General features: G+C 47.6%; 13 protein-coding genes and 2 non-coding genes across 16 annotated transcripts; 9 read left to right on the top strand and 6 right to left on the bottom strand.

Moving 5' to 3' along the window:
* Positions 1-106: 106 nt before the first annotated feature.
* FOIG_10972 (uncharacterized protein) lies at positions 107-864 on the bottom strand (the record flags this gene model as incomplete). The annotated part of the gene is made up of 2 exons (XM_031211502.1): positions 107-742; positions 799-864. The coding sequence occupies 2 exons, from the start codon at positions 862-864 to the stop codon at positions 107-109; spliced, it is 702 nt and encodes a 233-aa protein (XP_031058686.1).
* Positions 865-1,554: 690 nt separating this feature from the next.
* FOIG_10973 (uncharacterized protein) lies at positions 1,555-3,002 on the top strand. Its single transcript, XM_031211503.1, has 3 exons — positions 1,555-2,090; positions 2,142-2,211; positions 2,278-3,002. Exons 1-3 carry the CDS (start codon positions 1,704-1,706, stop codon positions 2,721-2,723), a joined length of 903 nt encoding a protein of 300 aa, XP_031058687.1. The 5' UTR covers positions 1,555-1,703; the 3' UTR covers positions 2,724-3,002.
* Positions 3,003-3,322: 320 nt separating this feature from the next.
* FOIG_10974 (uncharacterized protein) lies at positions 3,323-4,407 on the top strand (the record flags this gene model as incomplete). The annotated part of the gene is made up of 4 exons (XM_031211504.1): positions 3,323-3,476; positions 3,526-3,612; positions 3,670-3,825; positions 3,880-4,407. The coding sequence occupies exons 1-4, from the start codon at positions 3,444-3,446 to the stop codon at positions 4,405-4,407; spliced, it is 804 nt and encodes a 267-aa protein (XP_031058688.1). The 5' UTR covers positions 3,323-3,443.
* A 1,359-nt stretch (positions 4,408-5,766) lies between these two features.
* On the top strand, positions 5,767-6,617 carry FOIG_10975 (uncharacterized protein). The gene has a single exon (XM_031211505.1). It carries the CDS (start codon positions 5,828-5,830, stop codon positions 6,446-6,448), a length of 621 nt encoding a protein of 206 aa, XP_031058689.1. The 5' UTR covers positions 5,767-5,827; the 3' UTR covers positions 6,449-6,617.
* A 542-nt stretch (positions 6,618-7,159) lies between these two features.
* On the top strand, positions 7,160-7,609 carry FOIG_10976 (uncharacterized protein; the record flags this gene model as incomplete). Its single annotated transcript, XM_031211506.1, has 1 exon — positions 7,160-7,609. Exon 1 carries the CDS (start codon positions 7,229-7,231, stop codon positions 7,607-7,609), a length of 381 nt encoding a protein of 126 aa, XP_031058690.1. The 5' UTR covers positions 7,160-7,228.
* A 2,705-nt stretch (positions 7,610-10,314) lies between these two features.
* On the top strand, positions 10,315-10,848 carry FOIG_10977 (uncharacterized protein; the record flags this gene model as incomplete). Its single annotated transcript, XM_031211507.1, has 3 exons — positions 10,315-10,363; positions 10,529-10,668; positions 10,726-10,848. The coding sequence occupies 3 exons, from the start codon at positions 10,315-10,317 to the stop codon at positions 10,846-10,848; spliced, it is 312 nt and encodes a 103-aa protein (XP_031058691.1).
* Positions 10,849-11,198: 350 nt separating this feature from the next.
* On the bottom strand, positions 11,199-11,280 carry FOIG_10978. The gene has a single exon. It is a non-coding gene; the product is annotated as a tRNA-Gly (tRNA).
* Positions 11,281-11,506: 226 nt separating this feature from the next.
* FOIG_10979 (uncharacterized protein) lies at positions 11,507-12,563 on the bottom strand. Its single transcript, XM_031211508.1, has 2 exons — positions 12,287-12,563; positions 11,507-12,175 (listed from the first exon to the last, which is right to left on the bottom strand). The coding sequence occupies exon 2, from the start codon at positions 12,132-12,134 to the stop codon at positions 11,580-11,582; it is 555 nt and encodes a 184-aa protein (XP_031058692.1). The 5' UTR covers positions 12,135-12,175; positions 12,287-12,563; the 3' UTR covers positions 11,507-11,579.
* A 339-nt stretch (positions 12,564-12,902) lies between these two features.
* FOIG_10980 (uncharacterized protein) lies at positions 12,903-15,077 on the bottom strand (the record flags this gene model as incomplete). Its single annotated transcript, XM_031211509.1, has 6 exons — positions 12,903-13,667; positions 13,718-14,272; positions 14,329-14,551; positions 14,604-14,759; positions 14,807-14,896; positions 14,950-15,077. 6 exons carry the CDS (start codon positions 15,075-15,077, stop codon positions 12,903-12,905), a joined length of 1,917 nt encoding a protein of 638 aa, XP_031058693.1.
* Positions 15,078-16,280: 1,203 nt separating this feature from the next.
* On the top strand, positions 16,281-18,878 carry FOIG_10981 (uncharacterized protein). The gene is made up of 2 exons (XM_031211510.1): positions 16,281-16,300; positions 16,489-18,878. The coding sequence occupies exon 2, from the start codon at positions 16,517-16,519 to the stop codon at positions 18,494-18,496; it is 1,980 nt and encodes a 659-aa protein (XP_031058694.1). The 5' UTR covers positions 16,281-16,300; positions 16,489-16,516; the 3' UTR covers positions 18,497-18,878.
* A 1,092-nt stretch (positions 18,879-19,970) lies between these two features.
* Positions 19,971-21,152, top strand: FOIG_10982 (uncharacterized protein; the record flags this gene model as incomplete). Its single annotated transcript, XM_031211511.1, has 2 exons — positions 19,971-20,164; positions 20,232-21,152. The coding sequence occupies 2 exons, from the start codon at positions 19,971-19,973 to the stop codon at positions 21,034-21,036; spliced, it is 999 nt and encodes a 332-aa protein (XP_031058695.1). The 3' UTR covers positions 21,037-21,152.
* Positions 21,153-22,074: 922 nt separating this feature from the next.
* FOIG_10983 lies at positions 22,075-22,163 on the top strand. The gene has a single exon. It is a non-coding gene; the product is annotated as a tRNA-Trp (tRNA).
* Positions 22,076-23,767, bottom strand: FOIG_10984 (uncharacterized protein). Of its 2 annotated transcripts, XM_031211512.1 has the most exons (3): positions 23,597-23,767; positions 23,515-23,533; positions 22,076-23,423 (listed from the first exon to the last, which is right to left on the bottom strand). In XM_031211512.1, exons 1-3 carry the CDS (start codon positions 23,641-23,643, stop codon positions 22,326-22,328), a joined length of 1,164 nt encoding a protein of 387 aa, XP_031058696.1. In that variant the 5' UTR covers positions 23,644-23,767; the 3' UTR covers positions 22,076-22,325. The 2 variants fall into 2 exon arrangements, with proteins under 2 accessions (XP_031058696.1, XP_031058697.1); XM_031211513.1 differs by having other exon boundaries at positions 23,515-23,767.
* Positions 23,768-24,247: 480 nt separating this feature from the next.
* Positions 24,248-25,154, top strand: FOIG_10985 (uncharacterized protein; the record flags this gene model as incomplete). The annotated part of the gene is made up of 2 exons (XM_031211514.1): positions 24,248-24,419; positions 24,469-25,154. 2 exons carry the CDS (start codon positions 24,248-24,250, stop codon positions 25,152-25,154), a joined length of 858 nt encoding a protein of 285 aa, XP_031058698.1.
* FOIG_10986 (uncharacterized protein) lies at positions 25,129-26,626 on the bottom strand (the record flags this gene model as incomplete). Its single annotated transcript, XM_031211515.1, has 1 exon — positions 25,129-26,626. One exon carries the CDS (start codon positions 26,624-26,626, stop codon positions 25,292-25,294), a length of 1,335 nt encoding a protein of 444 aa, XP_031058699.1. The 3' UTR covers positions 25,129-25,291.
* Positions 26,627-27,197: the final 571 nt, after the last annotated feature.

The following is a 27,197-nucleotide window of genomic DNA, read 5'->3' on the forward strand; positions in this document are numbered from 1 at the left end:
GCTGTCAAGTCAAGCTACAAATCTGGAACTCTACACAAACCCGTATTCATTATCCAACGCCCTATAACAACTCACTCGAATTATATACAAAATATCCATCCTGACCTCAATTCGCATTGGGTGCCTTTTGCTTAGACTTCTGCTGCTGAGGCGGACGAGTCTTCCTAACCTGCTTGTACCGTTCCTCATATGCCTGAAGGTCACTTGCATCCTCATCCCGAGGAGGCCAAGTCGTCACACGATTGGGATCAGCAGCATCGTCCTCAAAACGGCGTAAGAACTGACGCCCCTCACGATCCAATGGCTCGACGGGAGATCGTCTAAAACCACGAGGGTTTTGTTCTGGGTGATAGATAACGCCCTGGACACCGTAGACTCGACCAGTCTCAACATTTCCAGTGATGACGCCCCGAAAGACACCTGGATCGTTAAGCTCTTTCTGAACAACATCCTTCCTATCGTTCGGACGTAATTCCAGCTCACGTCTTTGGACCTGCTTGAACGTTGCCGGTCTCTTGGTCAAGTTCATTCTGGTGTTGACTGGCATCTCGTACAGACGAACTTTCTCCTCGTCATGTCTACGCTCCCACTCCTGGAAGGTCTTTCCCTCTAGGTTTGCATCCTCATAAGCATGAGGATAGTCCTTCGTGTTGCGAGAGACTTTGGTCGGATCAAAGACAACTTCTTGCGTCTGTTGCTCTACAACTTTGACAGGGATGATGCCTCGCGGAGAATAGTATTGCTGCCAGGGCAGTATGGTTAGTTGTGGCTTTAATTTCACTGGAGCTTGGGACTTACCATCTTTTTGTACTCATCGTCTGAGTTGCGCCTTGGCTCTTCCTTACGTCCAAAGAATCGCCTCATAGTTGCAGATAGCAAAGAGAAGTGCTATATTAAACAGGATGAAAGAGTTGATTGGCGAGATGAAGGCTGGAAAGCGGAGGAAAGGCAATGAAGCGAAAGGTCAATGAGCTCAAAGAAAGATTGCGAGTCGTCGATCAACGACGACTTAGTGATAATTTGGAAATAATTGATGAAGTTGTTGATTTGATCAGTAAAAGCCATCGAAACATTGGACATATTATACAATTCCATCGTGGATAATTTTAGATCCGGTAAATAATGATGTTGGCCCAGACCCGAGACCATGAGACATGAGAGTCGTATTTCCGGGATGAAATATGCATGTTGGAAGATATCTAGAACCAACATACATAAAATGGTGAACCTGAGACTAGGTGAATGGGATGGTGTTGACCAAGACCAGGATGGTTGGCCTATCGGCTATTTGACATGGTGTTGACGCGCGCCAATACCTTTGACATATCATCTTGACGGCCGGATAACCGGAATCATATGAAGGTATCGCAAGGATCAATTATAAAATAAGAAAAATCACATGATAATCAAATGAAGTTGCTAAACGCTTGTCACAGTTACATTGCATTAAACGCGCGCGTATCGTTGTGGTGAGCTGATTGGGTGGAGAAATGGCGCAGGTGTTGGTTGTAAACTGAACTGTACCAGCTCCGCCTCAGTCAATTTCTGCCTTGAACTCAACCTCATGTCACACAGCCACGAGGGAGGCCTGATGATCATTGATTTCACAAGAAATAAGAGAAACGAGCGTATATTCTGTCTCTTCGAACTGTCTTCTCATCCATCACATCAATCCTCCTTTTTTTTTCACTTGATCAATCATCATGGACAACTCAGAAATTACAGAAGTCGCCCAGCCCTCTGATGCTCCTTCATGGCTAAAGTTCCTCGACGAAAGAATTGAAGAGGAGCGCGATGGATTATTCTCAGAATCCCCATCCTACGAAATTGTTCGAGATCTGCTGGTTGCCTCTGAAGACGACGATACCGCAGTATCACAAGCCGTCACCAAGTTTTACGATCTTTATAAAGCTGAAGCCGGCCGGCAAAGTAAAATGCCTGATCACGGAGCTGGATATTACCTGAACACAATTTCATTAATTGCATTTGAAGTCGCTCCCAAGGTGTGGTATGCGAGCTGGCGGCATGACAGGATCACAGAGTTCTTGATTGCGATTAAGGATGGAGCAGCAAAAGAGTTCGATGAAGAGGTTAGTAATGGAATCACCTAACATCTATGTGGTCACTAATTAGTTTTGTAGGATCCTCAATTCGTCTGGATTGGTTGGGGACTTCAAGCTGCAGCCAGCGAGTCTTGGAATGCTGGTCATGGTACGTTATTGCTCGGATAAAAGACCCTTCGGTTTCAAACATGCTGACGCGCTCTTCTTCGTATAGTTGATACCTACACAGCAAAGAACTCACAAGAACCTGAAGATGTATGGGCAGGAGAATGGTTCAGCTCATGTGCTTTACTCGCCAAGCTCTTCCGAGGAGGCTGCCTAGACAACGATGGTCAACACTGGATTACGAAAGACTTGGAAAGAACGTTTGAGGTCTGCACGTCGGGCGACATAAAGACAGATGCAGGTCGCCAGGCTCAGGTTCTTGCAGCCATCAATCATATACTTCTCGCAGGGGAGGTGTTTGTAAAGGGCGCCAAGAATCCTTTGCCGAAGTGGAAGTTTGAGCTGAATGCTACAAAGTGGAAGCTTTGGGCATCGAAGATTAAGGAGGTTGCTGAGACGGTGGATGAGACTGCCAGGTGGGACCTTAAGGACAGGGCCCAGAAGGCTTACGAGAAGATGGTTGAGCTATATCCGGAAGCTTTCTCATCGGATTAGTTTGGGGTGGGTTGAGGGTATGATAGAACTGACTAACAGGGACAAAGATGGATGTTTATAAATTATATATGTATTTTGTGTTTAGAGAACGGCGGAGGTTCAGGTTTTATTAGCAACTTTCCATTACTCCATTGCGCCTAACACCTGTTCTGCTGCCGTGGCCCGTATGCCCTTATCGTCTCCTGATGATTGGACCTTACTGATAGTTATGTTTCATTGACGGCAGCGTTACAAAGAACTTCTGCTCGGCTTTCATAATTTTGGCTGTACTACGCCAGGCTTCTCAATAAGCCTCTCTCAGAAGGGACAAGGTGAATAGCGTTTTCTAGCTACCCCGCTTCCATGACATCTCGGCATCATGAATTACATCACCAAGCATGCACAAGCGGACGCCGTGAAAAAGGAGAAGAGCAACTAAAAGAAAAGGGTTTTCCTATTACGAAAATATGGAAGCCTATCGAATCTACTCTAGCGTGGCTGCGGATTTTAAACATGGTGGTTTCCGAGTACTCGGGTCCTATACGATACGAGTTGGGACTATCCTTCATTAGTCATCGTCGACGTCACTATGGACCTTGTTTTGACTACAACATGAATGAAAGAAATGTTGATTTATCAGCTAGGTACAGGCCCTTAAATTCAAAGCCATAAATACCGCAGTGCATTCCTCTCTTGACTCTTTGCAGCAGCTGAGCTCTCACTATCAAAACGGAGGATAAAATGGAGGCCTTGAAGGGACAAACCGCTTTTATCGTTTGTAACCATCTACCATTGGTCTGGGAGATGCTAACTATGCCAATAGACTGGAGCCTCTATGGGCATTGGCGAAGCCATTGCGTTGGCTTTGGCCGAGCATGGCGTGAACATTGCTCTGGTATCTCGAAGCAAGGTGCGGAGCGATCAAACAAAACCCGAGGCCATTCACTGATGAATGTCTTCGATGTAGGATAAGCTTGAGGCGGTGCGAGACAAGATCACATCCAAATTCTCTGAGATCAAGGTCGGAGTCTACCCTGTCGACATTCAGAATCAACCAGACATTGAAAAGGCAGTCAAGACAGCCATATCTGAGCTTGGTCAAATTGACATCCTTATTAATAATGTGGGTGAAAGATATCTGCTTCCCGGTGATTTCTCAGTGCTAACGATATCTCAGGCCGGGCTTGCACTTGGCGCGCCGGGACGCTTTTGGGAAATCCCCATCGATCAAGTCGCCCAGATGTCAAACACCAACATCAACGGCGTCATGTTCACTACCCACGCAGTTCTGAATCACTCAATGTGGGAACGAAAGAAAGGAACCATCATAAACGTCTCATCCGTCACAGGTCTCGAGTGTCCACCATTTAACGGCGAAGCAGTTTATCATGCATCAAAAGCCTTCCTCGAGGGCTTCTCCAACAGTCTTCGAATGGAAACTGCCGGATCAGACATCAGGGTTTTAGTTCTTCGGCCAGGTGTTGTCCAGACGCATTTCCATCTTCAGAGAGTTAAGTATGATCAGAGTGCTATGGATGAATTTGTTGAAGGATATGAGCCGCTGGTTGCAGAGGATCTAGCGCAGTCGGTGCTGTACATGTTGAGCTTACCGCCGCGGGTCTCTATCAAAGCTCTGGATTGCGTTCCTACTGCGCAGAGAGCTTTGACAAATTTCGATCGGGAGTGGAACTCACGTCGTGAATAGCTGTAATGATAGAGTTTGAGCTACAAGGGAAAAATCAGATTCGGTTTGAAAGGCTCACTATATGACGCTACCTTCGTCCTTACGGACTGATATTTCTTTTTCTAGAATCTACTGTCTTCATATAGTAGTGCCTTGACTTGTGTCAACAGAACATCCCCTTATCTGTCGATTTCGTCTTCTTGTTGTAGAGGTGATACTTCTCACAGTGACATCTTTTGCAACAGGATCCCTCTCTGTCCATCTCCCCACCGCATCTTGTACATAGACCCTTCTCACGTCGTCTATAGTAGGCGACCTGGTTCGAAGCAATTTTCTTCTTATAGCAACGGCCGCACCTGTACTTGTCAGAAGATACGCCACAGTCGGCGCATAGCTTGGTCGTTTCGCCAGTGATCGGATTTTTGATGCCCTGCTTCCGACGTTGTTGAGTGCGAGCTCGTTTTCGAGCCGAGTTTTTATCTATACAGTTGCCGCATTGCTTGCAATTAATTCGGACTGGATTGCGACACGAGAGTCTTGAACATAGGGCAGGCTTGTTAACCGAGGGGGAATTTTGAGTAGTGATTCCGATTGCTGTTTCGTCTGCGAGAGATAGGCTGTCAAGTGAATTAGCTAGATGGCTCGCAAATGGAGGATATGGGCTCAGGATGTAACTAAAATCGAACGGTTTAGGCCGAAAGCGTCTGCCCTGTCCTGCTTGGTTGTTGCTGGAAGGCATGATACATTGGTCTCGTTTAGTTTCGAGTAACGGTAGAGAAAGAGTTTTAATAAATGTCGACAACTAGTCCAGTTGAACAAGCTAATCAGATTCGATGATCTTATTGCAATCCCAAGTGTCAGCGGGTTAGCTGCACATTTTATACCAGATCGCACGCCTCATCCGATCGCCATAGAGGCTTTCTTTCACTGAGCTACCGACCAGATATATGAGGTTCATTTGTGCTTGAGGTGACCGGGATATCTATGCAGGCTCAGGTTCTGTTCGGAGCTATCGTACAAAGAATTTTGTTATTTGTCTGGAATTGTTCATTTTTGTGTTTTTTTAACAAAGGCCTCCGCTCTATATGCTTTCCACCCTAAGTCATCATCAAAGATCACTCTCATGTTTCCAACAGAGCGATCCAATCCCCTGCCTGATGCGGGAATCATGCAAAGAGAATAGCCTGTCTGCAGGATAAAGTCTCATCCTGTGACAGGGCATGATATTTCGAGTACGTAAGACTACACGGTAATGGAAATGGCTAAGCCTTGTTAAGTTAGGCTTTTGGTCTGTCAGATTAAGGGGACACTCACCCTGCATGGGTTCTCGCTTTCAGCTTAAAGCGACGCTTGGATCACGACTGACATGCCACCAATCCTTTTCTACTCCTACACACCAACATTTAGATCCCTATATACAATTATCCTCCTCAAATCCAAAATGGCCCCTTCCTGGCTTGAAAAGTTCATTGTTCGTGAAGACGCAACTCCTGACCCCCGACGCAGCGCAGAAAAGCCCGCGCTGGAGATGCACTACACCGCTCTTATCGGACACCGCCGAATCTTGGGTGTCAATGGCGACAAAACACCTCGTTACGAAGTCGAACGGCGAGCTGTTCTGGAAATCTGGGGAGATAAATGCTACGTCAAGTCTCTGCGTCAGAATGCGGAGATCGCTATGATCGACTTTCACAGCATCCCTCCCAAGACGGAGGTCAAATTCTCACAGCAGAGTCGCACCATCACTATGAAGGGGGCTGATGGAAAGTACACTGCGGGTGGCGGTCTTGGCGAGTTACACTGGAAGCCAACGGGAATGGTTGCTTACGGCAAAGCTTCATGGGAGTTGAGGGACAAGACGAGTCTTGTGATGTCAGTGACGATTGATGATCAACAGATCAATGGAATGATTTGTCTCTGGAAGGATGGCCTCACTCAAGAAGTGGAAGAGGAGCTGATCATGGTCGGAACCTCCAAGATTGAGGAGTATCGGAGGTTGATGAGGAACTCAAAGGCAGCTGCAGTGGGTGCCGTCTCAAATGCGTTTTGGCTAGCAGTCTAGAAGCACTCGTCAAAAGGACCGGCTTTGAGAGTTTGATTATAATAGAACTTTGGTCCAGCTTGGCGTGGAGCCGTGGCTGTAACAGATCCAAGCAACCTAGGACTCTCTCTAAGAATAGATCTTTGCGTTTTCGTGCAGGACTTGCATGTCCAAAGTGGAAGAATCAAACGTATTTGTCACATGACTAAGGCGTGCGATGCAAGCATCAGCTATCAGGTCTATCAACTCAAAATAACACTCTTATAAACACAGTTCAGGCAGCATACCAACTGCCTTCACAATTGCCCAAGATAAGCTTACATTCGTCACATAAGACTATGAGAGCATAGCTGACAGCAGTTTTGGTGTGAAAGCGACTCCAACTAATTTCTCCGCGCTTTCCGACGGAGGCACGTCACTATTAATAGTTGACGGCAGAAATGTAAAACAACAGGCTCCGAATTGACTCGCAGCGCTTTTACACGGAGATGTGTAGCTATGAAAACCGTGAATTGATTTATTGCACATGGAAAGCCCTAGCCCGTTTCTCACCGTCGGGGGACGGAATCTGGTAACTATTCATAGGTTTTGGTGAGATACCGACATGGTTTGATGAGATATTCATTCTGAATAAGGTCAAAATATTAACAGAAGTACTTTCAAAGGATTATTCTGACGGAAGCATAAATAGTCGAGGGACTGCCCGGTTAGTTGAGAGAAACTCATCATCACAAAGAATCAACAATCAAAGCATCTCATCAAGAATCAAGTCCATAATCTCAGCAGCCCAGCACAATCAAAATGCATCTCTCCTCTCTTATCCCCATCATCACCCTCAGCCTCGGTGCTGCCAACGCCATGGCCATTGAAGAGGAAGGCACCCTCGAAGCACGCGCTGATCAGTGCAACCCCGGCATTAATCTCATCAAGCTCAAGATCAAGCCCGGCAAGTACTTCACTGGCGTTGGAAAACCAGGCAAATGCTACAATCTTCCCGCAAACATCAAGTACTTTGATGTCTACTCTGACGACACCAAGTCCCTTGTCAGCTGCTTCGACTGCAAGGTGTACACTGAGGCCAACTGCAAGGGAAGTTACGTCAGTATTGAGGGAGCGGACAACTTTGCTTTCAAGACTACGAAGAAGCCTCACTACAAGAGCTGGAGGTGCGGTCCTCCTTAGGGGAGATGGAGTGATTGGCACATGAGGGATGGTTCTGTGGGGAAGGGGTCTGAGGGGATAAGGATACTGGTACCAGGACGTTCATTTAGTTTGACACCTCGGAGTTAGCTATGTCATACGACCATTTGGGGAGAGTAAGCAGATTTAGGTCAAGAACGGAGGATATATCGTGATGTAAACATTCTCTTACAGTATAGGCATATGTCTTATTCACTACCTCACTCTTTCACATTAGTTTGGGAATCTTTTATTCTCATCAGTTATTAATACGTTGGAAGCTCAGATAGCTAACTCGTCAGTCTTGCAACACCGTGATGAACTTCATATGGGCAGGTCAAAGACCTTACTAATGGCTCTTCCGAGGAACGGTTGTATATTGAGTGGCTTCTAAAGGCTAATGAATCCTTCCTCGTATTCGTCGGCTCTTCGGATGCCACTGATTTGAGGCCACACGAAGCAAATGCGCATTCCCCTGATGTTGACATGTCGCCTAATTCTCTAAAGCATCATTGCTCTCTTTTTTTCTCCGATTTCTCTCTCTTTGCTTTGCAGACCTTGCAGTATTTGACTCCCTGCATGTGGCACAGAATGTCCCACCAGCGCCCTGCATGCGACAACTCTGACACCGCCCTTCTCCCTTAAGCCGTTCTCTAATTTTCTTGCTTGATTGGTTAGTTGAAGCTGGATTTCATTCTGATTTGAAGGTTCCTCTTTGCTGACTTGTTTAATTCATTCGACCTTTTCAGGTGTTCCTCACACGACTTCAGACCACGAGCCGCTGGTCTTCTGCAGCCTGAAATGCGACATTCTGGGACTCCTTGGTCACTTCCAGTATTCTGTGCCTCCGAACTCTCTGCCTGTGATGGTCCAGGATCAGGTACATTTCCGACAGGCTCCTCGGCCGCGACGTTGGGGTTGGGGTCTGTCGAGGTTTCCGTGTCGTTGTTTCTCTGTAAACTTTTGATGTACTCCTTGGCTACCTCATTGGGGTCGGGTCTCTCGGGTTTTCCAAATCGCTGATCTTCATTCTGGTGAAAGTTGAGCTGAGTGATGATAATGTCTTTTTGGGAGCTTTTTGAGCGAAGAAATTTGACTCCGTTGCTTTTGCTTCCTGTCTGTGACTGCTCTGATTTTCGAACCTCTGAGCAGGTGCAGTGAAGCGTGCGATGTAAGCATCAGCTGCCATGTCTGGCAACTCAAGATAACACTATCATCTGAGCAGGTGCATCCGATTCAATTACAGCTTACCTATGAATGGCTGCTTCTAACGTATGTATGAACCAAGATTCACACAACCTCACCCGTTGCGGTAGACATTACAGGCTTTCACTACCTGTATCTGATGCCTGATGAAATTTCGAAGACTGAATCTGATCGTCGAAGGACTTGTTAGCGTTGACATAAACTCGGAATGAACTTCTCTCTCCCTAACTAGACATTCATTGCGCAAGTTCGGGGTTCCGATCACTCACGGTCAAGTGAGCTTAACTCCGTTTCAGTCGGCAAGTCACAAAGCAGTCTGTGACGCGGGTTTCATGGCAATTACTAGGTATATAACAGGCGTTCCTGCCAACAGAGCGAGGCCCATTTCCGCGACCGCAACCGTTCGTAAGCCTCCCTGGTCATTACCAAGCATTACCTTAAGATAAGACCTGGGAAATTTCTAGACTCTGATCTGTACCGGCCTCATTCTCGTCTTCTTTTTGCGCGATCTATCCCTGCTATTGCCCACTTTACAACTCAGTATCGGACGCTACGAACCTCTGTATCCTCAAAACAAATATCAATAAAGTCGAGTCACCCTACCTCCTTTTCCGTGTGCCTCCCTCTTCTGTATCAGATCTGTTGCTGCACTCAAGCCCTTGCTTGCTGTATGTATTGCATCTGATAGTTAGGGTAACACAGAGTAACAACTTTCTATCGCCCGTCAACATATTGACATTGAGGGTCGTTATTGCCCGTGGTGGCCTGTTGACTTGGTGTTGATTGTTTCTTGATTGCGCATCGAGAACACATGTCCAGTTGCCGCTGACACTTGGTGTAACACGGAGCTCTCATCAAATAGAACCTAGTCAGTCTTTCAGCACCTAATCGGCACAAACCAAACCTAGCTCATTTATTCACTATCACTCGACAATCATAAATACGAACTTCATTTCATCTCATATTATCTTTCATTTATCTGGCAACTCCAGGCCATATTATAATAATCCAACTTGTAGATATCTCAATCGGCACATATATCTCGAAGATCTACCACCCCAACATCACCCAACTCTCAGTTTTATATACTTACTACTCACCCTCTACAAATATATACTACACCAACATGCCTCCGGTAAGAAGGACTGTCCGCATCCTGGATTAATTTCTTACATCAGGAACAGCAGATGCACCCTCTCATGCCAGATGACCCTGAGTATCACGCACATAAGGACCGCTCAAATGGCGTTTTGCAGGTATACAACTGACCTTGTCTGGAGGTGAACTACTTCAGCGATTATTGGAGACACCCCAACAAGACAGTTGTCGTCCGAAGAGTCTTCGCTATCCGCCAACATGAGTTGTAGGCCTCACACAGATGGAGAAGATATAGCCGGTATAACTCAAGGTCACGCTTCCGATGTAGGCAGTTATATCACGGCACGACTCTGGCCTGTAATGCTGGTGAAGAAAGGGGTGGTGGTAGGCTGCAGTGGTGCATCATGCCAAACTGCAGTTTCTGTGGAATTCTAAGGAATTCTTTCAGACTCAGTAAGTCAGGTAAGCAACACTGATGTTATTCTGACTCAAAGTGGCCGTTTTACTGACCTTAATTGAAAGACCGGGTATGTTCGGACGCGGTATATATATACCTCGCAGGTATCATCCAGTAGGTCAATAAACAGCAGTACGAGACCATTTCTAACACATGTCCAGAAGCAGACGACTACGCAGTCAGCATAAACCCGGGGTCTTGGCTTCATGCTATCTTTCTGTGTCAAGTCGCTAGCAACAGGCCTCAAAGAATGAGATCTACATGCCCATATCGGACTGCGCCGGATACTGGCTACGATAGCGTGAGTTATTATGTAACTTTCATATCGTATTTCAGTATACTGAACTGACGGTTGCAGGTTGAAGCTGTCTTGTTCAGGGATGGCGGGATAGTTAATTACCCGGAGATGGTAGTTCACCGAGATGATGCCATCATTCCTGTGGCGGTTATCATGTATGAGAGGTTTCCATTTATAGAATGATAAGGATTGAAGATCTAGTATAGATGGAGCCTTTACGTGGGGAGTTCCGGCGTCAGCTTTGTTACGTCATTGACTGAGCCAAGCCTTGCAGAGCAAGAGGAAATGTTACACCAAGACCATAAAACTGCTTTACTGGCCGCAAGCTTATCCCAGGTCATAAGAAATGAGATTATATGAGGAACATTACTATTATGCAAAAGTCCATTCTCATACATCTGAGTATACACCAGTTTTGGCCGTTTCTTCCCACAAAGTTTTGCACGCCTTGGGGCCAGAACTCACAACACCGCAATCACGAGTAGTAACAAGCAAAATTATCAAAAAGAAGACACTTTGAAGTGTCGAGTCAATGCGTAATCAGGGAATCGAACCCTGGGCTCCCCGACGCTGCTCGAATGGCAACGGAGAATTTTACCACTAAACCAATTACGCGGTGCTTTTGATGTCTCAAGATGTTGCAAAGACTCCACAGGTTTCTCCATCGTGGTGTTGCGTGAGAGTGGAGACAAGGATATTGTCCAAGTGGAGAGCAGTTGTACGAAAACCCTTATTACTGGTGCATAAGCTAGATGAGCCTCAGGTGAGTTGCGGGTGAAGGATGCTTGAACTTCAACCAGCTGTTGTTCTCCATCTTAAGCAAAGACATCAAGTCACTCTGGGCATCTGAAGAGGTTAGAGTAATTTCATCGATCAGTATCAATCAATGGGTAGGTATTTGTTATTAAAATTCATCAATGAGTACCATTGGCTAAGTATTTGTTCACAACCTCATCCACAACCTTCTGACAGATCCCTCTATGAACCTCATCAGCAGTCCTCGCAACAAATGGCATGAGAAGACTATTCGCCTCAATGATAACCTCCTCATACAACTCCCACTCCTCCGCCAAAGTTCCTGGACTGCTAGTGCTTGGACTACTCCCAAACTCCTGCCTCGGCCTCACAATCCACTCCGTCCTCACAGTAACACCAGCCTTAGCATCAGCTCTACAGCGGATACCATTCGGTATACTCAGACACGTCACAGGCCAGCTCCTATCCCTCGTCAGACCCGGCGCTAGCATGAGTCTCTCACTGGAAGAAAACGTCCTCACGCTGCTATTTGGCGTCCCAAAGAACGGATCTCTGCTGACGAGCTCCACGTTGGGAGTCGTCTCTTTGAAGCTCATAATAACATCGTTGTTGGCCAGCATAGGCGTGTAGGTCTGGATGTGAGCAAGGACGATTTCCGGCGGCACACGGCTCGGGATAGGAACAGTGATGAATATCTGATGCTTAGACCGCATGGCCTACAGCAGACAGCCTGGGACAGGTTGACTGCCGTTATCTAATGAGATCAAAAGTGTTAGTCATAGCTTGATAATACGAATGAGTACATGAAACGCCATATCTTTGAGTCAATGTACATTAGACATGGCATTATCTCCCCCCGGCTCACCTTTTGGTTTCTGGACTTGAACTACGTTGATTCGTCGTTGGATGCTCCGTCTTCCCCGCAAGTTGAGGCAATTTCGGCCGCCCGTGAGTAGTCAGCACTAACAACCTTGTTGAAGATGGCGCACTAGGCATGCGACGACTGAAATAGGATGCAGTTGGTGCGGTTTTGATAGTGTGACTGGTTTCTAGAAGGTTTATGGCGACTTGAAGCCCTGTATCGTGACATCCGAGGACTCCGATGACAGGACTTGATCAAAGTTTTGCTGTCATCTTTTTTTTTCCCCGTGTCTTAATCTGACAGTGAGGGGGGTCTGTTTCATTGGTCAGGAGGTGAGCCACTATTGATGGGGTTCGGCGCTGTGATAGGCTATTAGACTGAATAGAGTTATCAGTAATTTCATACCCTGGACTCTATATTTATTTCTCCTTTCATGGTGCGACCAAAGAAACTTGAAATGTTGAAGATTGGTTGACTATCTAATGTATACTATATGCAATGGGCTGAAGCAAAAGCGAAAAGTTATCAATTTGGTAGAAGATACTCGTCTCAGTGCATCAGCCTTCCCGACCCCGCCCCTTGACCATTACCTCTGATCCAAACACCCCTGGACGGGAGCTTAATGGTTGTCCTCCAAAAGAGTCTCAAAAGCCTTGCGAGAGATAGTCCAAGTCGGACCATTGGGCATACCTCCAGGGCTTCGAGGAAAGACAGACGCGTCGACAACGCGGAGGTTGTCAACGCCACGTACGCGAAACCTCGAGTCGAGACAAGAGTTCTTATCGTCATCAGCTCCAATGGCGCAGGTTGATGAGGCATGATGACTGAAGGCCAAGTCCTGAATGCTCTGTCTTAGGTTCTCGGGGTCGGGACTGAGCTGTGTATATGCGACACCGGTCGCGTCAAATGCCCTTCTGAGCAGCTCAATTCCTTCAACAATAGCGTCGAGATCACGCTCAGCTGACTCGGTGAAGTAGTTGAAGTTGATGTTGGGACGGATGCGAGGATCGGATGAGTTGAGTCGAACGGTACCAGCGCTGTTGCTCGTCTGCATCTTGACAACAGCGTGCATCCACTCTGCGGGATCATTGCCTGCTCTCTCGCCCGTGGAGTAACCTGGGTAGAAGCCCACCAAGCCTGATAGACCGGGACTACTGAGGAACATGAGGTCCGAGTCATTGTCCCAGCTTTGGCTGCTTCGCCAGACGGCGCCGTAACTACTGTCGCGTGCTGCGTATTGCCCCGACGCGTTGTCTCGCCACAGTACGAAGCAAGGGTCTTCGTCATCAAAGGTACCGGTGCATGGGGATTCTCTCGGGTCAAGCCAATTCTCTTCACCGCGGATTTGAACAGGAACTTCGTAGTTGTCATGCAGGTTGGAACCCTGGTAGAACGGTCAGCATCAAGAACTCGAAGGACGCTGAGAGCACTTACAACAGCTGGTAGATCGACAACAACAGGAATATCCCAAGCTTCCAGCTCCTCACGCGGGCCAATACCACTTAACATAAGGATCTGCGGGGTATTAAACGCGCCGCCGGAAACAATGACCTCGTGTTTAGCGTGGACCTCCCGAATTTCACCAGTCTGCTCAGGATCATATCGCCCATCAGCAGAGTACAAACCCTCACCGACCATATACTCCACACCATAAGCGCGGGGCTTCTTATTGCGGCCCTGTTTGGTGAGAACGCGTGTCGCCAGGGAATGAAAGCTGACAGTCAATGGGTGTCCGGCATCGATGACCTGGTTGATGTAAATCCCGGCACCACTTCGGGCAGCTGTGCTGGGATCGATTGCGACGGGCGTGCTGTACATGCGACCGTTTACGTAGCGGCGGGGGTCAAGACCGTTGAGATCGCGGAGAAGAAGCTCGGTCATCTCGGCAGGGTCTTCGACATCGATGCCTTCGGTCTCGCGGAACATTTGTGAGAAGAAGTTGGCGACATTGGGGGATTCGATATTGACTGTGGCGTTGCTCTGGTCGTTCTATAAACAGATACCTTAGTGTAATTCATCAGGGGGGAAGTGGGATGGTTTCTTACAACCAGATAACCATCGAAACCATGGCCCGGAGTACCCTCAGGGACGTAGGTGCAGTTCTCGATATTCATCAGATGTCGACGCATATGCTCATGACCCCAAGAGGTATCGCCCGTGAGATTGGCGATGTAGTCCCACTCGTTATCGGGACACCAGGCAAAATTCATCGCGTTGACTTGCGCACTACCGCCGAGGGTTGAGCCGCGAGGATAGTATAAGCCGGCACTGCAATCTTGTTATTAGTCAAAACTCGACGAGTAGGAGTACTGATCCTTACGGTCTAGCACCTTCGGGCGGATCGAGTCCAACATAGTATGAACCATTGGTCTGGATATAAGTGTACTTCGGATCACGGCGAGCTGAATCGAAGTCGTCGTAGTGATTGACGAAGAATTGCCAAGAATGGCCTGGAGTCTCAGCGGCAGTTCGAGCCCTGGAGACCGTTAGCAACAGCACGCGCTTGTGAGACTCTGATCTTACAAAGCTGGAAGCTGCTCGAGTATGCTGGTGTGATTGTCCCCTCCAGCCTCGATCAGAAAAACAGAGTGTCCCTCTCTAGCTAGATTGGCACTATTGGCTGTGTTAGTAGGGGAAGTGTTTATTGAGGCTCTGCTTTAACTCACGCAAGAGAGCCTCCTCCTGGACCAGAACCGATGATGACATAGTCGTAGATATCTGGTTTGGTCGCAAGAGTCGTAGAGCTGCCTGTCAAGACAGCCGCAAGAGCGAATTTAAGACGATTGAGAATCATGATGTAGATGTTTATGAACGAGCTTAGTGTCTCGAATATTGTGCCAGATTAGTTCCATTTTCAGGTCGATAATTTGACTCTTTATATACAGCTCAGCAGCGGCTCAGACCAACTAGCAATATCCCTCATTGTTGTCGCCAAAGATATTATCATCTTGGCGATTCTCACACTGAGCTTCACAGCCTCGCAACCGAGTCAGTTTCATTGAGGCGACCGCGTAATGTCGACGAGAATTACTTGTGGAACTGGCAGCCATGGAGCTCCGCGGGCATGTCCGGTGCAATTGTAGTCAGCTTTGCTGACATGCCAAGGCTATCAGACTTACCAAGCTCACCAAGCCAAGCCTTCAAAGTGAGCCACTTACGGAACCCAAAAAGCGAGCATCTTCATTCCAAAGCAAACGGAATGTAGATATAAAGTCTTTCCGCGCTCCGGGGCACGTGTGTATCTCAAAAATACCGGGGAACGGGGATGAGGTGCCAAGTGAAAGACTATTTCCAGATCACGCTGATAAATCATCTATTTCTATTATTGGTACATCGAGCTCCAGAAAGGTTGACTTTTCCAAGTCGCCCTAGCCTCAAAAATATGCATTTATTCTCATGCATTCACTTACTGTAATCCCATGCCGGCCATAATAGCCCAAGCTGGCACCCATGGTAGCCAAAGCCCCCGAAGTCAATCTCGCTTAGTCAAAGATGGTGAAATTTGTTAGTAGCAACACGCCCAGAACTTAGCCTCATTTTCCACAACTTATGCTCAACACCACCTTCAAGGTAAGAATATCCTCGTTCTACCCGGCTTACGCGCCCGCAAGAACCTCGTTTATCAAAAGATTATCGTTATTGTTATCTCACGATCAAGCACTCCATTTTCATGTCCTTTCCTTTATTTCCTGATCCCTTTTCCCGCCACGAATTTGCACCCGAACGTGGACCGCTGGAGCACCGTCAAATCCAAAACAAAGCCGCCCTTCACTACCTTCCCTTACTTTCCCTGTCTACGTCACGGCTTTGTATGAAATAATGCATATTTTGCTGAAATCTCACTACTGAGAGCTTCATTTTCATACCACCTTTGCCCTACTTCAAGAACCTTTTCACATATGTTTTTTTAACTGTTTGCTGACTACGTTGAATTACCAGTGTTGATCGATCGAGCCGAGCATTTCTGAACCGCCAACTCGGGCGCGTTAAGAGAAGACAATAATTGCCCAAGAAAAGGTGAGTTTTGTCGCTGGTTGATATAAAATAAACTTTGCCCTTTGACTTCATTATTAAAGTCAAAGTTGACTTTCACACATACTTTCGTCACCGCGAACATTTAAGGGCCAGCAGCCACCTCTGAAACTTTTCTTTCTTTTCTCTTCTCCTTCTCGTTATTGTTCGTCCAAAAACCTGACACATTGGAGTAGCTTTACCCATACTGAACGACACATTATGGACGCCTTCTTAGCACCGTCCTCGCCGCCACAGGACAGTGGCTATGGGCCGTCTGGGTCACGATCCCGAAGAACCGGCCAGACCTCATCTGAAGAGTCTGGGCCTCTGGTTCCCGTAGTGTCCACGAGATACCGCGTTGCATACCCTGACCTTCGTCCATGCCCCGTTGAGTGTTTGCTAGGCCCTGATCCCGAGATTTTCGTCCGTCATGGACAAGATATCCGAGATGGTGCCAACACTATTCTTGCTGAGCACGGTCTGCTAGACGGCCCTCGCTGCTTTGCTGAGACCAACATGGAACAAATAGAAGGTCGCCCGGGTACTGAAGAGCCTACGGTCACAATCGTCCTTCCATGGTTACCCGATTCCAAGGCAAAATGGACTTCGGCGGTGCAGGCTATTGCTATTCGCAACAAAGAACTTCTGCAAGACACCGAGTTCGAGGATACTCCTCCTCGTATCGAAATCACGGCACCCGAGATTGTAGGGCCTATCTACCTGGGTGTGGTGGACGATCGACCCTATCTTCTTCAACATTGGGATCACATCAAGAGAGTTGTCCATGAGCGTCTCAATACATTTGATGCAACACGCCACTTCGTCACGTCCGTTATCCTATTGCGACATGGCCTTTCACCCAACACTGCTACCAACCCTATCACGGTCTATATATCGGTTGACCGCAGATCAGATGAGAAGCAATGGGATTCGATTCTGACCAACATCGAGAACTCGCTCAAGGCCCTTGGATGGACCGATATTCGTGTCCATCTTGAGCACAACTCACCATGTCTTCTCCAATTCCAACTGCTAGATCCCAAGGGTGAACGCGGCGAGATTTTGAGCAAGATTTCCAAGAATAACCTGGTCATCCATGGAGAATACCATGACAATGTCAACCTTGGTGATGATGTTTCCATCTCTCAGTACGTTGACCGCGATGATGGTGAAACCTGCAACCCTCCATGCGGTACCCTGGGTTGCTACCTTGAGATCAAGACTAAGACGAACCCGCAATGGACCAAGGTTGGCCTCACCAACTACCACAATGTCCGACCTGGCTTTCAAGGCTGGACGATCAAGGAAGTCGATGGAGGTTCCATCATAGGCCCTCCATCATCCAACAGTCAACTCCTCAAGGTGGATCAGAATGGTTGGCTGCCCGGCACAGTCGGTGATCCAACTCCCTTTGAAAGCCCTTCTCGAATCAAGCACAACTTCACGGTATGGGATCTCAATCAAAGGATCCAGGACGCCAAAGACACAGTGCAAGAGGATCCCTCCGAGGGAAATGTGAAGGACCTTGCAGATCTAGAAGGAGAATTGAAAAGGAAGATTGACTTTTTCAATCAGAACAATCAGGCATTGGGCCCTGTAATTGCTGCTTCCGGCTATGGGCGAAGGTCTGTCAACAACCACAGACTTGACTGGGCATTGATACAAGTTCCAGAGCATCGACAAGGGTCCAACCGTTTGCCCCAGAAGGGGGAGTGGACTAAATACAACCACCATTCTTTGTACCGTCCCAATGCCAAGACATACGGCCAACCGTTGAAGACCCAAGGACGGTCCATGCTACCTCTCGAGAATCGACCCAGTCATCTACCTTCTGTCGCCAATGTCTGGAAGCTTGGCACTACAACCAGACTCACTGCCGGCAAGTTTAGTCGCTTCAAGAACGATGTCAAGCTCATTGAGGAGAATCATATGTCACAGACGATATCGAATGAGTATTGCTTTGTGTACACCCACCGTCTCAATGACCCTCCGTTCTCTGGGCATGGCGACTCTGGCGCGTCCGTCTTTGACGAGAAGGGATGCATTGTTGGCTTGTTGTTTAGAGGACAAGTGCCTAACAAAGCAGGTCAAGGTGGAAATGGAGTAACCTTTGTCACGCCCATCGAGGATGTCTTTTCAGATATCAAGAAGCTCACCAAGGGTGAAATCACTCACATCCGTGTTGCAGCTGAGAACTAGGTGTCATATACGAGTCGTGGCGTTCCTAAGCACCACCACAAAGTTCCTCCAAAAATAGGACACAGGAGCCATAGTATGTTGAGCTAGCGATGGCTGGTTCGTTCTTATCGGGATCACATGAAGACAAGCAAGAGACAAATTTGGCGCTGCCGTCGTCCGCGCGTATGCATGTTGCGTACGTTCGGGTCTTGTAATCACCGGGACTGCTTTCGTAGGTTTGGTCGAGACAGGCGTCGCATGAGTCTGTTTGGTAGGGCTCCGAAGACCGGGTTGGAGGCTTGGACGGCTGTGAGAAGGCCGATGGCCAGCAAGATAATAGCTAATCGAAAAGGTTTTTGACAATAAATTGAACTCTTGATACTTATTGTAGTGTCTCAGCGGGAGAAATGCATAGCAACAAGTGTGACAGTTGATCCCAAGCAGGTCTTTATACTTCAACCAGTTCAGTGGCTCCTCAGCTCAGTCACTCCCAAACCGCATCAATGTTCAGTCATTCGCTACAGAATCAATTCTGTTCACCAACATCTGGAAATTTCTTTGGGGTATTCAGCCGCTGTTACGAGGGGTTGCCCTTCCGATCTCGCACAGTCTCTACCTGACTCTAAACTAAGCATATCCGGGGGACTGAGGGCTGATTGGGCTGCCAGCAACGAGATGAAAAAGAAAGTTTGTGTCAGTGCGCCAATTAAACGTTGGCTCCCAGCATTTAACAGTGAGCTTTGGCTGTGTTTTAGACATTAACCCCTGATTTTGTGTCGGTGTCAATATTAAGCATGGGGCGTTCACTAGGGCACCGTGTTGTTGAAGCGACGGCGAGCGTGAAGGATGCCATATTCAGTCTTACAAATTCCATTTTACAAAGACACACGATAATTTTGTGGCTTGGTGGTATGATTCACGGCGGGACCGTATCACACGGCTGAAATGGTGGTGCGATAGGTTGAAGTTTGCTCAACTAGTCTTCTCTGGGTATGAGAAGACTTGAGATATTACATCAGTACCTACCGAGTCGAGGTGCTCTCGAAGTTTATCATAAACCTATCATAAGGTTGTCCAAACTTTTCATGCCTTAGGACTTACGTCATGATTCTTCTGCAGACTGCCAGCCCCTAGCATCCAATGTTTAGTAGGTAACTTATCTTGCCCAGGTACCTTAGTTATCCACAACAACCTCAGTGGGGCAGTTGTCTTTGGCAATGCGTGCCTCCTAACAAAGGCAAGGAAGCCCATCGCCTGTTACCTAACTTACCACAATGGTGCAAGATCGATCCTGCATTTTCCCTTCCCTGCATCACCAGGAAAGTGCTCAGGTGTCAAGAATTTAAATCCTCTGCATCACAGTGAACCAACTCAAACTTGTTCATCACTTCATCATCACTTCAGCTGATAAATTCTGCATTCTTTCATCATTCCTCCGCCCGACTTTCGGCGGCTAAATCCCCTTCACTTCTCAGACGAACATGGATTCTTCATTATGGAATACGAGACGCCTACTCCCTTACGCACCGGCTCTGCTACAGTTGATCCCACCAGAACTTCGATTACTATCCTTTCTACTAACACTGCCGTTATTCATTCCTATTCTCAAGTTAACACGTCGTTCACTCTCATTAATTCAACCGGCTTCGGGTCCATCTCTGGGCAATCTTCCAACGGAGCTAAAAGAACGTATCGCTCGTTTAGTGGACCCAATCGGCTTGATCTCGCTCCGTCAAACTAACAACCACTTCCGTAGTATCATAAAAGAGCCACAGCTCACAGAACGACATTACATTGAACGCCTGCTGGCCCTTGAGTGCGTTCCGGAATATGGAGGCCCCCCTCTCCTCTTCACTAATTGGCACGATAAGCCCCTCTGGAACGATTGCAACCTCTTGGCGACACGCTGGGCCTGTGCCGGTTGCTTGCGACTTCTCCCTTATCACCATTTTCAATACAAATTCTTGGCCGAGGTGATCTGGCGAAAGCCCATGCTTGGAACCCCTGCAACCAAGATGATTACTTCTTGGGAGCCTACGGATACACCCACTGGGAGTGTGGCAACGACACCCCCAGCCGACGGCGGCAGGAGCATACAAGCTCGCTATAACCTCATTGTTGGTGATATTCTATCCACGCCTCCTTTCGTTCTGTTCGGCCAGTACCGCGCTCATGGGCTGGCCTACTTTGATGGAATTACGTTCATCGACTTTCGCCAACGAATTATTGAAACCCCGGATGACATACGTCAGCGACTTTGGTGGAATATGATCTTAATGCAGAACCGCGAATTCGGCAGTAATCGACACTATCGAAAGTGCAACAGATGTCTGTTCAAAAACGGTGTCTTCAATGACGCGACCATTACCAGCCATAATGGTATTTATGGAACCGAAAGCTTTCCCATCATTTCGATTGAGAACCACATGATCTCATCCCCCCCTCGATCGATATTTCCCTGGCATCTTGGATACCATGCAACAAGGGCGGCCATTCAAACGTTTTTATCAAGGCTTCCGAAAGCCTTGGACTTTGTGGATGGCTCGATGTCCTCGATGTGAGAAATGGCAAGAGTTGAGAGCGTTTCGGATCGGTGCCGGTGCCGGTGAGGTTGCTGAAGGAAGGCCTGGGCTTGAGGTATGGGAACCTACCATGGGGCGGCTAACCTGGGACGGAGTAATTCTTACGCAAGAGGTCTTTGAGAAGGCTTACTGCAACGCATGCTTTGTAGCAGAAAATGGCCGGCACGCACTGGCCGAGTATCTTGGCCGGTGGTTCGTGTTCCTGATGGAACAACAGCCCCACGATGTACAATCTGAGCTTCTTCATGAAGCGGGAAAATTCCTGAGAAACTCCGGAGCCCTAATCGATGAGAACAAGGTCACGGCATGGAACTGGCAAATCCTTGATATTCATTTCCTTCGATGCTCGGGCCAGTCACCATGGCATTTGTCATCCTGTTTTCAATCCCTCTACAGAGACTGGCTCGATATCTGTGGAGAAAACGGCCATGCATTCCTTGATAACCCCAACATTGGTTCTCACATGCAATATGTATAGCAAACACTACGGCAGCATGATGAGTACTTCGAATGGTTGGTGGGTTGCAAAGAGGAGATTCGGCGTAATCGTGACTATTTGGTGAAGTGGGCTCTCGAAAGGGATGGAAAGCCCTTGTAGCGGTCATTCGATAAACAAGGCACTTGCATTTAGTTAGAACATGTTAGTTACTATAAGCGAAATATTGCTTTTCTCATGCTTCTTCGCTCATCAATGGATAGCCCTTATAGCGGTCAGACTTTAAAATAGGATGTCAAAATAAACTTATCAAACAAACAAACAAATTTAGGTTAACTTGCCTGAATCATTTTATCGCTTATGATAGTTATTGCCTCTTCGGGCCTCTATTCCAGGTGATGTAAGTGAATAGTCTAAAAGTGAATCAAATTACTCATCCTACTTGAGTCTCTTTGTCGTCTGCAATAGAGGACATATGGTTTCTTGCCTCCCCTAGGTTGCACATGTATCAGACAGCGAAAGTTGACTCCATGACCATCAGATTCAAGGGGCTGTTTGCGAACACGAGTACAACACACAATGGGGCGCTGGCGCAACGGTAGCGCGTCAGATTCCAGCTATTAAGCACGGAGATTCCTGAAGGTTATCGGTTCAAATCCGGTGTGCCTCATTCTTTTTTTTCTCGTATTCTTTTTTTTAGGGTTGAAGTTGTGTGGATCTTCCTGTTGAGGTATGGTGTAGTATGTGGAGATCTGTCACCTCAGGGCATGGCACTTTGATGTACCCACTCATGAACAAAACAAGCAGCTTCTATTAGAATGGATGTACAATCTCAACTTTGTCTCATCATTCGCCGTGGGTACTCGAGCCAGATATGCCACTCTGGGGCAAGATAGTCCACGATGAGACCTAGCAGATATTCCCCTGTATCTCCAACCTGCCAGAGACTTCGTCCATAATACAATAACAAAGCGTAATAACCCAGAAGGATCAGGGCTTCGGGTCGTTTTGTAGCTAACAAGCCTGTCAGCTCTGGAGACGCTAGCATCGTCCACTGAAATATCATGCGATATCGACTGCCATCGTCCCCTTCGAACATGGCATCGAAACCGAGCTGGAGGTATTGTATTGCTTCGTGACAGACTTCTTTCTCCTCATTTGATAACGCTTTTGACTCGTTGATGAGCTGGATTATGGGTTCGCAATGGTTTCCGATCGGGTCTTTGGATGATTGCTGACTACTCCATGATAGAACTGGTTCGAGCTCCGTGCTAAGGAGTAAAGGCCATGCGGAGAGTGTTAAGCGGTACAACCCCCAATTCATCTCGACACACTGAACATAGTGGGTAAGAAACCCGTCAAGACCGTCGGAGCTTCGGGTTGCCAAGGCATCGGCGAGGAGATGATGGCCAAGAGTAACTGAGAACAGGAGAATAGCGAGACAGTTCGATAAATCAACCTCCCGTTTCGTCGAATTGAACAGTGAGACAGCCCGTGTCTGTAACTTTACAGCTTGATCCAGGTACCTTGTTGGCCGCTCAGGGTGAATAGCCGCCAGATGGCGAGCAGAAAACGCCAACACCTGATGTAAGAGATACGGCGCCTTAACGCTCTCTTTAAGACAGATATTAAGCGTCTCTTGAGAATGCTCAACTCTGTCACCAAGACTAAACAAGTCTTTGTTTGTTATCCCATGGATGAAGAGTTCCATATGTTCCATGTTGACGACGCTGTTAAAAGATGTTTCATGGCTGTCGGATAGGGATGTTGCACTTGTGGATCTAAGATTGTTGTCGGGGCTGGGGAGTGATCCTTCGCGAGATGATACGTCTGAGTTTGTGTCTTGAGGGGGTGGTTGGGGGTCGGAGGCGAAACTGCAGTCTCGGTTTGACATTGTGCAGAGGAGACATGTTGGGCGGCCTTCATCGCACTGAACACGCGTGTTAGTCATGGTAACAATAGAGTCAATGTGGGTGTATAAGCTTAAGCGCTTATAAATTTTGAGCAATGGAGAGTCGAACCTTTACATGACGTCGTTTGCTGATCAGACGGTATCAGTTTATGTTCCACGATCTTGAAGGTTCCGTTGCCATTTCTACTTACCATTGCAGACATCCCTTCTTGGACTTTTTATGACTGCGACGAAGCATGCTGAAGAAAGCCGATAAGCTTAGACCTGGAGTCGGCTCAAAATAGTAATAATGAATATGTGCTATTCCCCAGAAGTTGGAATTGGATGTGAGATTAATGAGCTGAGACAGGAATTCATCATCAAGGACTCGCACGCCGTAAGCGAAGTGATCGACAGATAACCCTGGCAAGCCCGAAGCCTAAATAAAATCAACTAGTCCGGCCTAGGTAAGATTTGGCCCTCAACCCCTGTTAATTACTTAGCTAACACGCGTGTTCGGGCTTTAACCTCCCGATCTTATCTCCAGCCTTCAGGGTAATTCAGAGGTTTATGGCATTTTGGTACGCAAGAGCCAGTACGCAACACGCGTGTCAGCGGGCGATTTGCAGATAGAATCAGGGGTTAGTGTGTCAATTAAAATGAAGAATTCGCATATATTGATGCCGTTGCGATGCTGGAGGCCATCGTACATCTGATACTTGACTTCTCGTCCGACTGAAAACCATTTTTAGAGTCGCCTTGAAAAAACGAATCCGTTTTCTTCACTGATGTTATTTTTCCTTTTTGCTTCTCTGATAATAAGACCGTTTTAGATCTTTCGTCGACTGTTTCTCTTCTCTAAAATGCCCGAGCTAAAGAAGTATTTGGGTGAAGTCCACCTATGGCAATACGTCCCCAGTCTTGTCGGATCAATCATTTTCACCCTTCTCTTCACCCTCGCAACAGTAGCCGTTGGATATAAAATGCACAAGTCCAAAACACGCTTCTGTCTTCCCTTCTTCTTCGGCGGTGTCTGTAAGTGTCCCTATCATCCATAACCTCTATCCCTCTGACCTATCTACAGGCGAAGTACTCGGCTACTTCTTCCGAGCTCTATGCTGGAACGCCACCGACTCCCTCCCTCTCAACATCATGCAAGCCCTCTTTCTCCTCCTACCGCCCGTCTTCTTCGCAGCGACACTATACATGGTCTACTCTCGTCTGGTCAGAGCTATAGGCGGAGAGAGCTGTTCTCTTATCTCTGTTCGCTGGACGACTCGACTTTTTGTCCTTGGAGATTTTCTCACGTTCAATATCCAGGGAAATGGAGGTGGTCTTCTCGCCAATGCGGATCTTGTCCACATTGGAAACATCATAGTGATTACCGGCCTTATCGCGCAGATTCTACTCTTCCTCGCTTTCGTAGCCTGTTGCGTTGTCTTTCATCGACGCTTTAGGGTTCATTTGAGGCATACTAGCATCCCGGTCGCGATCCGTTGGGAAGCATATCTAAACATGCTTTACTTCACATCAGCTTTCATTCTTGTACGAAATATCTTTCGAGTCGTCGAGTTCGCTATGGATAAGGAAGGATATTTGCAGCAAAAAGAATGGCCGACTTTTGTGTTTGACTCGGTCTTGATGCTGTTGGTTATGGTTGCGTTTTATATGAGATATCCTGAAAATCTTCAGCCGCATATAAGGGACTCGGCGATCGAGCTTATGCCTAAGGATGAGCCTCGGGCTGGAGAAGCTAGTGCTTCGAATTAGATGGAGTTCAGATAGGGCAGTGCAGTTGTGGACTAAGATACAAAGGACACCTTTTAGACTCACTATACAGGAGCAGAAAAAGTTAGTTGTTCTTGAGAGCATAATCCCATACCACATAATTGACTGGCATAACCATACTACGACGTAGGTCGTATTGCCTGAGTAAGATTAAACGAGTAAATGCATCCCCCCCCGTCTCGTGCAGCCCATAGGGACTTGACAATATTCTCCAGGCGTTTTCTGTGATCCACAGAGTAGCCAACGAGAGTATTACATTTCGGTAGCCAATGCTCTCTCGCAGCCGGGCCCTGCAGCTCAAAACAAGCTACAACGAATGCAAGACCCACGCAACGCACTGCTTTCTGGGTCATTGCTTGGGTCAGCTGCAGGTTATCAAGAATTGTCCTCGACATAACCTGAGCAGGTCCGTCGTTGACGTTGAATGGATATCGCATGCGATGAATGATGAGGAAGGCCATTTGTCGGAATACTTGGACTTGACACAGCATGTGAGCTATCTCACCACCAGTGAAGGAGGTCAAGAACCCTGGCTCCATTTCAGACTGCCAGTCAGCAAACTTCCGTTCCAAATGGTCAAGAGTGGCATATATTCCCTCCATATCATCATGTTCGGCGTGAGAAAAGGCTTGGTTGATCTCACAGAGATCATAGAGCAAGGGTAACAAGTGAGTGCATAAACCAACAAATCGATCGACATGTCCCGGTAATGATATGGGCCTGAAGCGAAGGGTTGGGACCTGGCACTGCAGAAGACAGTCAAGCAGTTCCGTCGTGACTAGGCATGAAAGAAACACCTGCCTTTCTGGATCGTCCTGCTGTAAAGTGTCATATCTCGGCTTGACAAGGCTAAGAGTTCTTCGAGCAATGGGAAAGGCGTCGCCAGGACGCAGTTTAAAAGCAAACGTCAACAGCATGGCGCCAAGGACAAGACAATCAGCAACATCGTTGGTGTCCCGAATCTCAAGCGAGCGCAGAATCGACATGGCGGATGATGCCCTGCAATAAGTTGTAGCAATATGTCGCGAATCACCAAGCCACGAAGCAGCGACGGCGACCATTGAGTCTTTGACGATAGGAGCTGACGTGAAGCAAGATGATACGATGACTCGACGTTGCGGGTCGGCGAAGCTGGGCCCTATGGTGAAGCTCGCAAGGCAGTCTTCGCTCAGTACCATCTGGCGGACAAGACCCGACTCATCAGAGGAGAAACCCTGCCACTCGGACCAAGTATCAAGCTCTAGCGGCATCGTTTCTGAGGAAGAGTCAGAGCGAGGCGTGGGGCTTTGGAGCTGTGGTCTGCGACCTGGCTTCTTTGCTGGGCGCTGATTGCGGCAGACATGCCCGAGACGGAAGCATCGCTCACAGGACTCTGTGGCCCGGGGTCGGCGACATCGTTCTTTGATGGCGTGGCATCGATCGCAAGAGCGCTTAGAGAGTGCTGAAGTAGACATGATAGGTGGAGATGCATTGTCAATACACGCAACCAACTTGAAATGGAGTTATGCAGTGAGGGGTCTTTCAAGGGTGGAGTTTTGTAATGCCGCCGGTAGGTTGTGACCGGGCCAATTTAGCACAGCTGATAAGCCGCAGATATCTCCAAGCGAACTCAGACACTAACTCACGCAACCCCACAATCTCGGTTATCCCTGAAAGAGGTATGGTATGTAGTGTGTTGACCATTGGACTGTCTCCCTCTAGGTCTCCATAAAGCAAATAAGCCAAGCCTAGCATAGATGTCGTTTTATGTGGATCTTGAGAACTTGGTTGGACCGGCCAGTCAATTAGCTGGCCCTGTCTGTGTCAATAGGCCGGCCAATCCTCCGGTCCAGCAAGAGATTGTGACTCGTGCACCCAGAGTCTTAGTTCTAGAATTGCCGTTTACCGGTGTTGAGTAGACGATGCTTGCCACTAGAGATAGCGAATAATTGACTCCCTAGCTCAAACTAACATTTGTGGAATGGTTGTTATCCGATCCGCAAGAGTAGTATTTTGCGGGGTTGGTTTCAACGCCATGAGATAAAC

The sequence above is a fragment of the Fusarium odoratissimum genome (assembly GCF_000260195.1).
Source record: "Fusarium odoratissimum NRRL 54006 unplaced genomic scaffold supercont1.20, whole genome shotgun sequence".
Taxonomy (NCBI): domain Eukaryota; kingdom Fungi; phylum Ascomycota; class Sordariomycetes; order Hypocreales; family Nectriaceae; genus Fusarium; species Fusarium odoratissimum.

Coding starts and splice junctions, on each gene's coding strand:
- FOIG_10973 (XM_031211503.1), top strand. CDS start 1,704: ATGGACAACTCAGAAATTACAGAAGTCGCCCAGCCCTCTGATGCTCCT. Junction 2,091..2,141: donor CAAAAGAGTTCGATGAAGAG/GTTAGTAATGGA, acceptor TTAGTTTTGTAG/GATCCTCAATTCGTCTGGAT. Junction 2,212..2,277: donor GTCTTGGAATGCTGGTCATG/GTACGTTATTGC, acceptor TTCTTCGTATAG/TTGATACCTACACAGCAAAG.
- FOIG_10975 (XM_031211505.1), top strand. CDS start 5,828: ATGGCCCCTTCCTGGCTTGAAAAGTTCATTGTTCGTGAAGACGCAACT.
- FOIG_10979 (XM_031211508.1), bottom strand. CDS start 12,134: ATGCGGTCTAAGCATCAGATATTCATCACTGTTCCTATCCCGAGCCGT.
- FOIG_10981 (XM_031211510.1), top strand. CDS start 16,517: ATGGACGCCTTCTTAGCACCGTCCTCGCCGCCACAGGACAGTGGCTAT.
- FOIG_10984 (XM_031211512.1), bottom strand. CDS start 23,643: ATGCTTCGTCGCAGTCATAAAAAGTCCAAGAAGGGATGTCTGCAATG.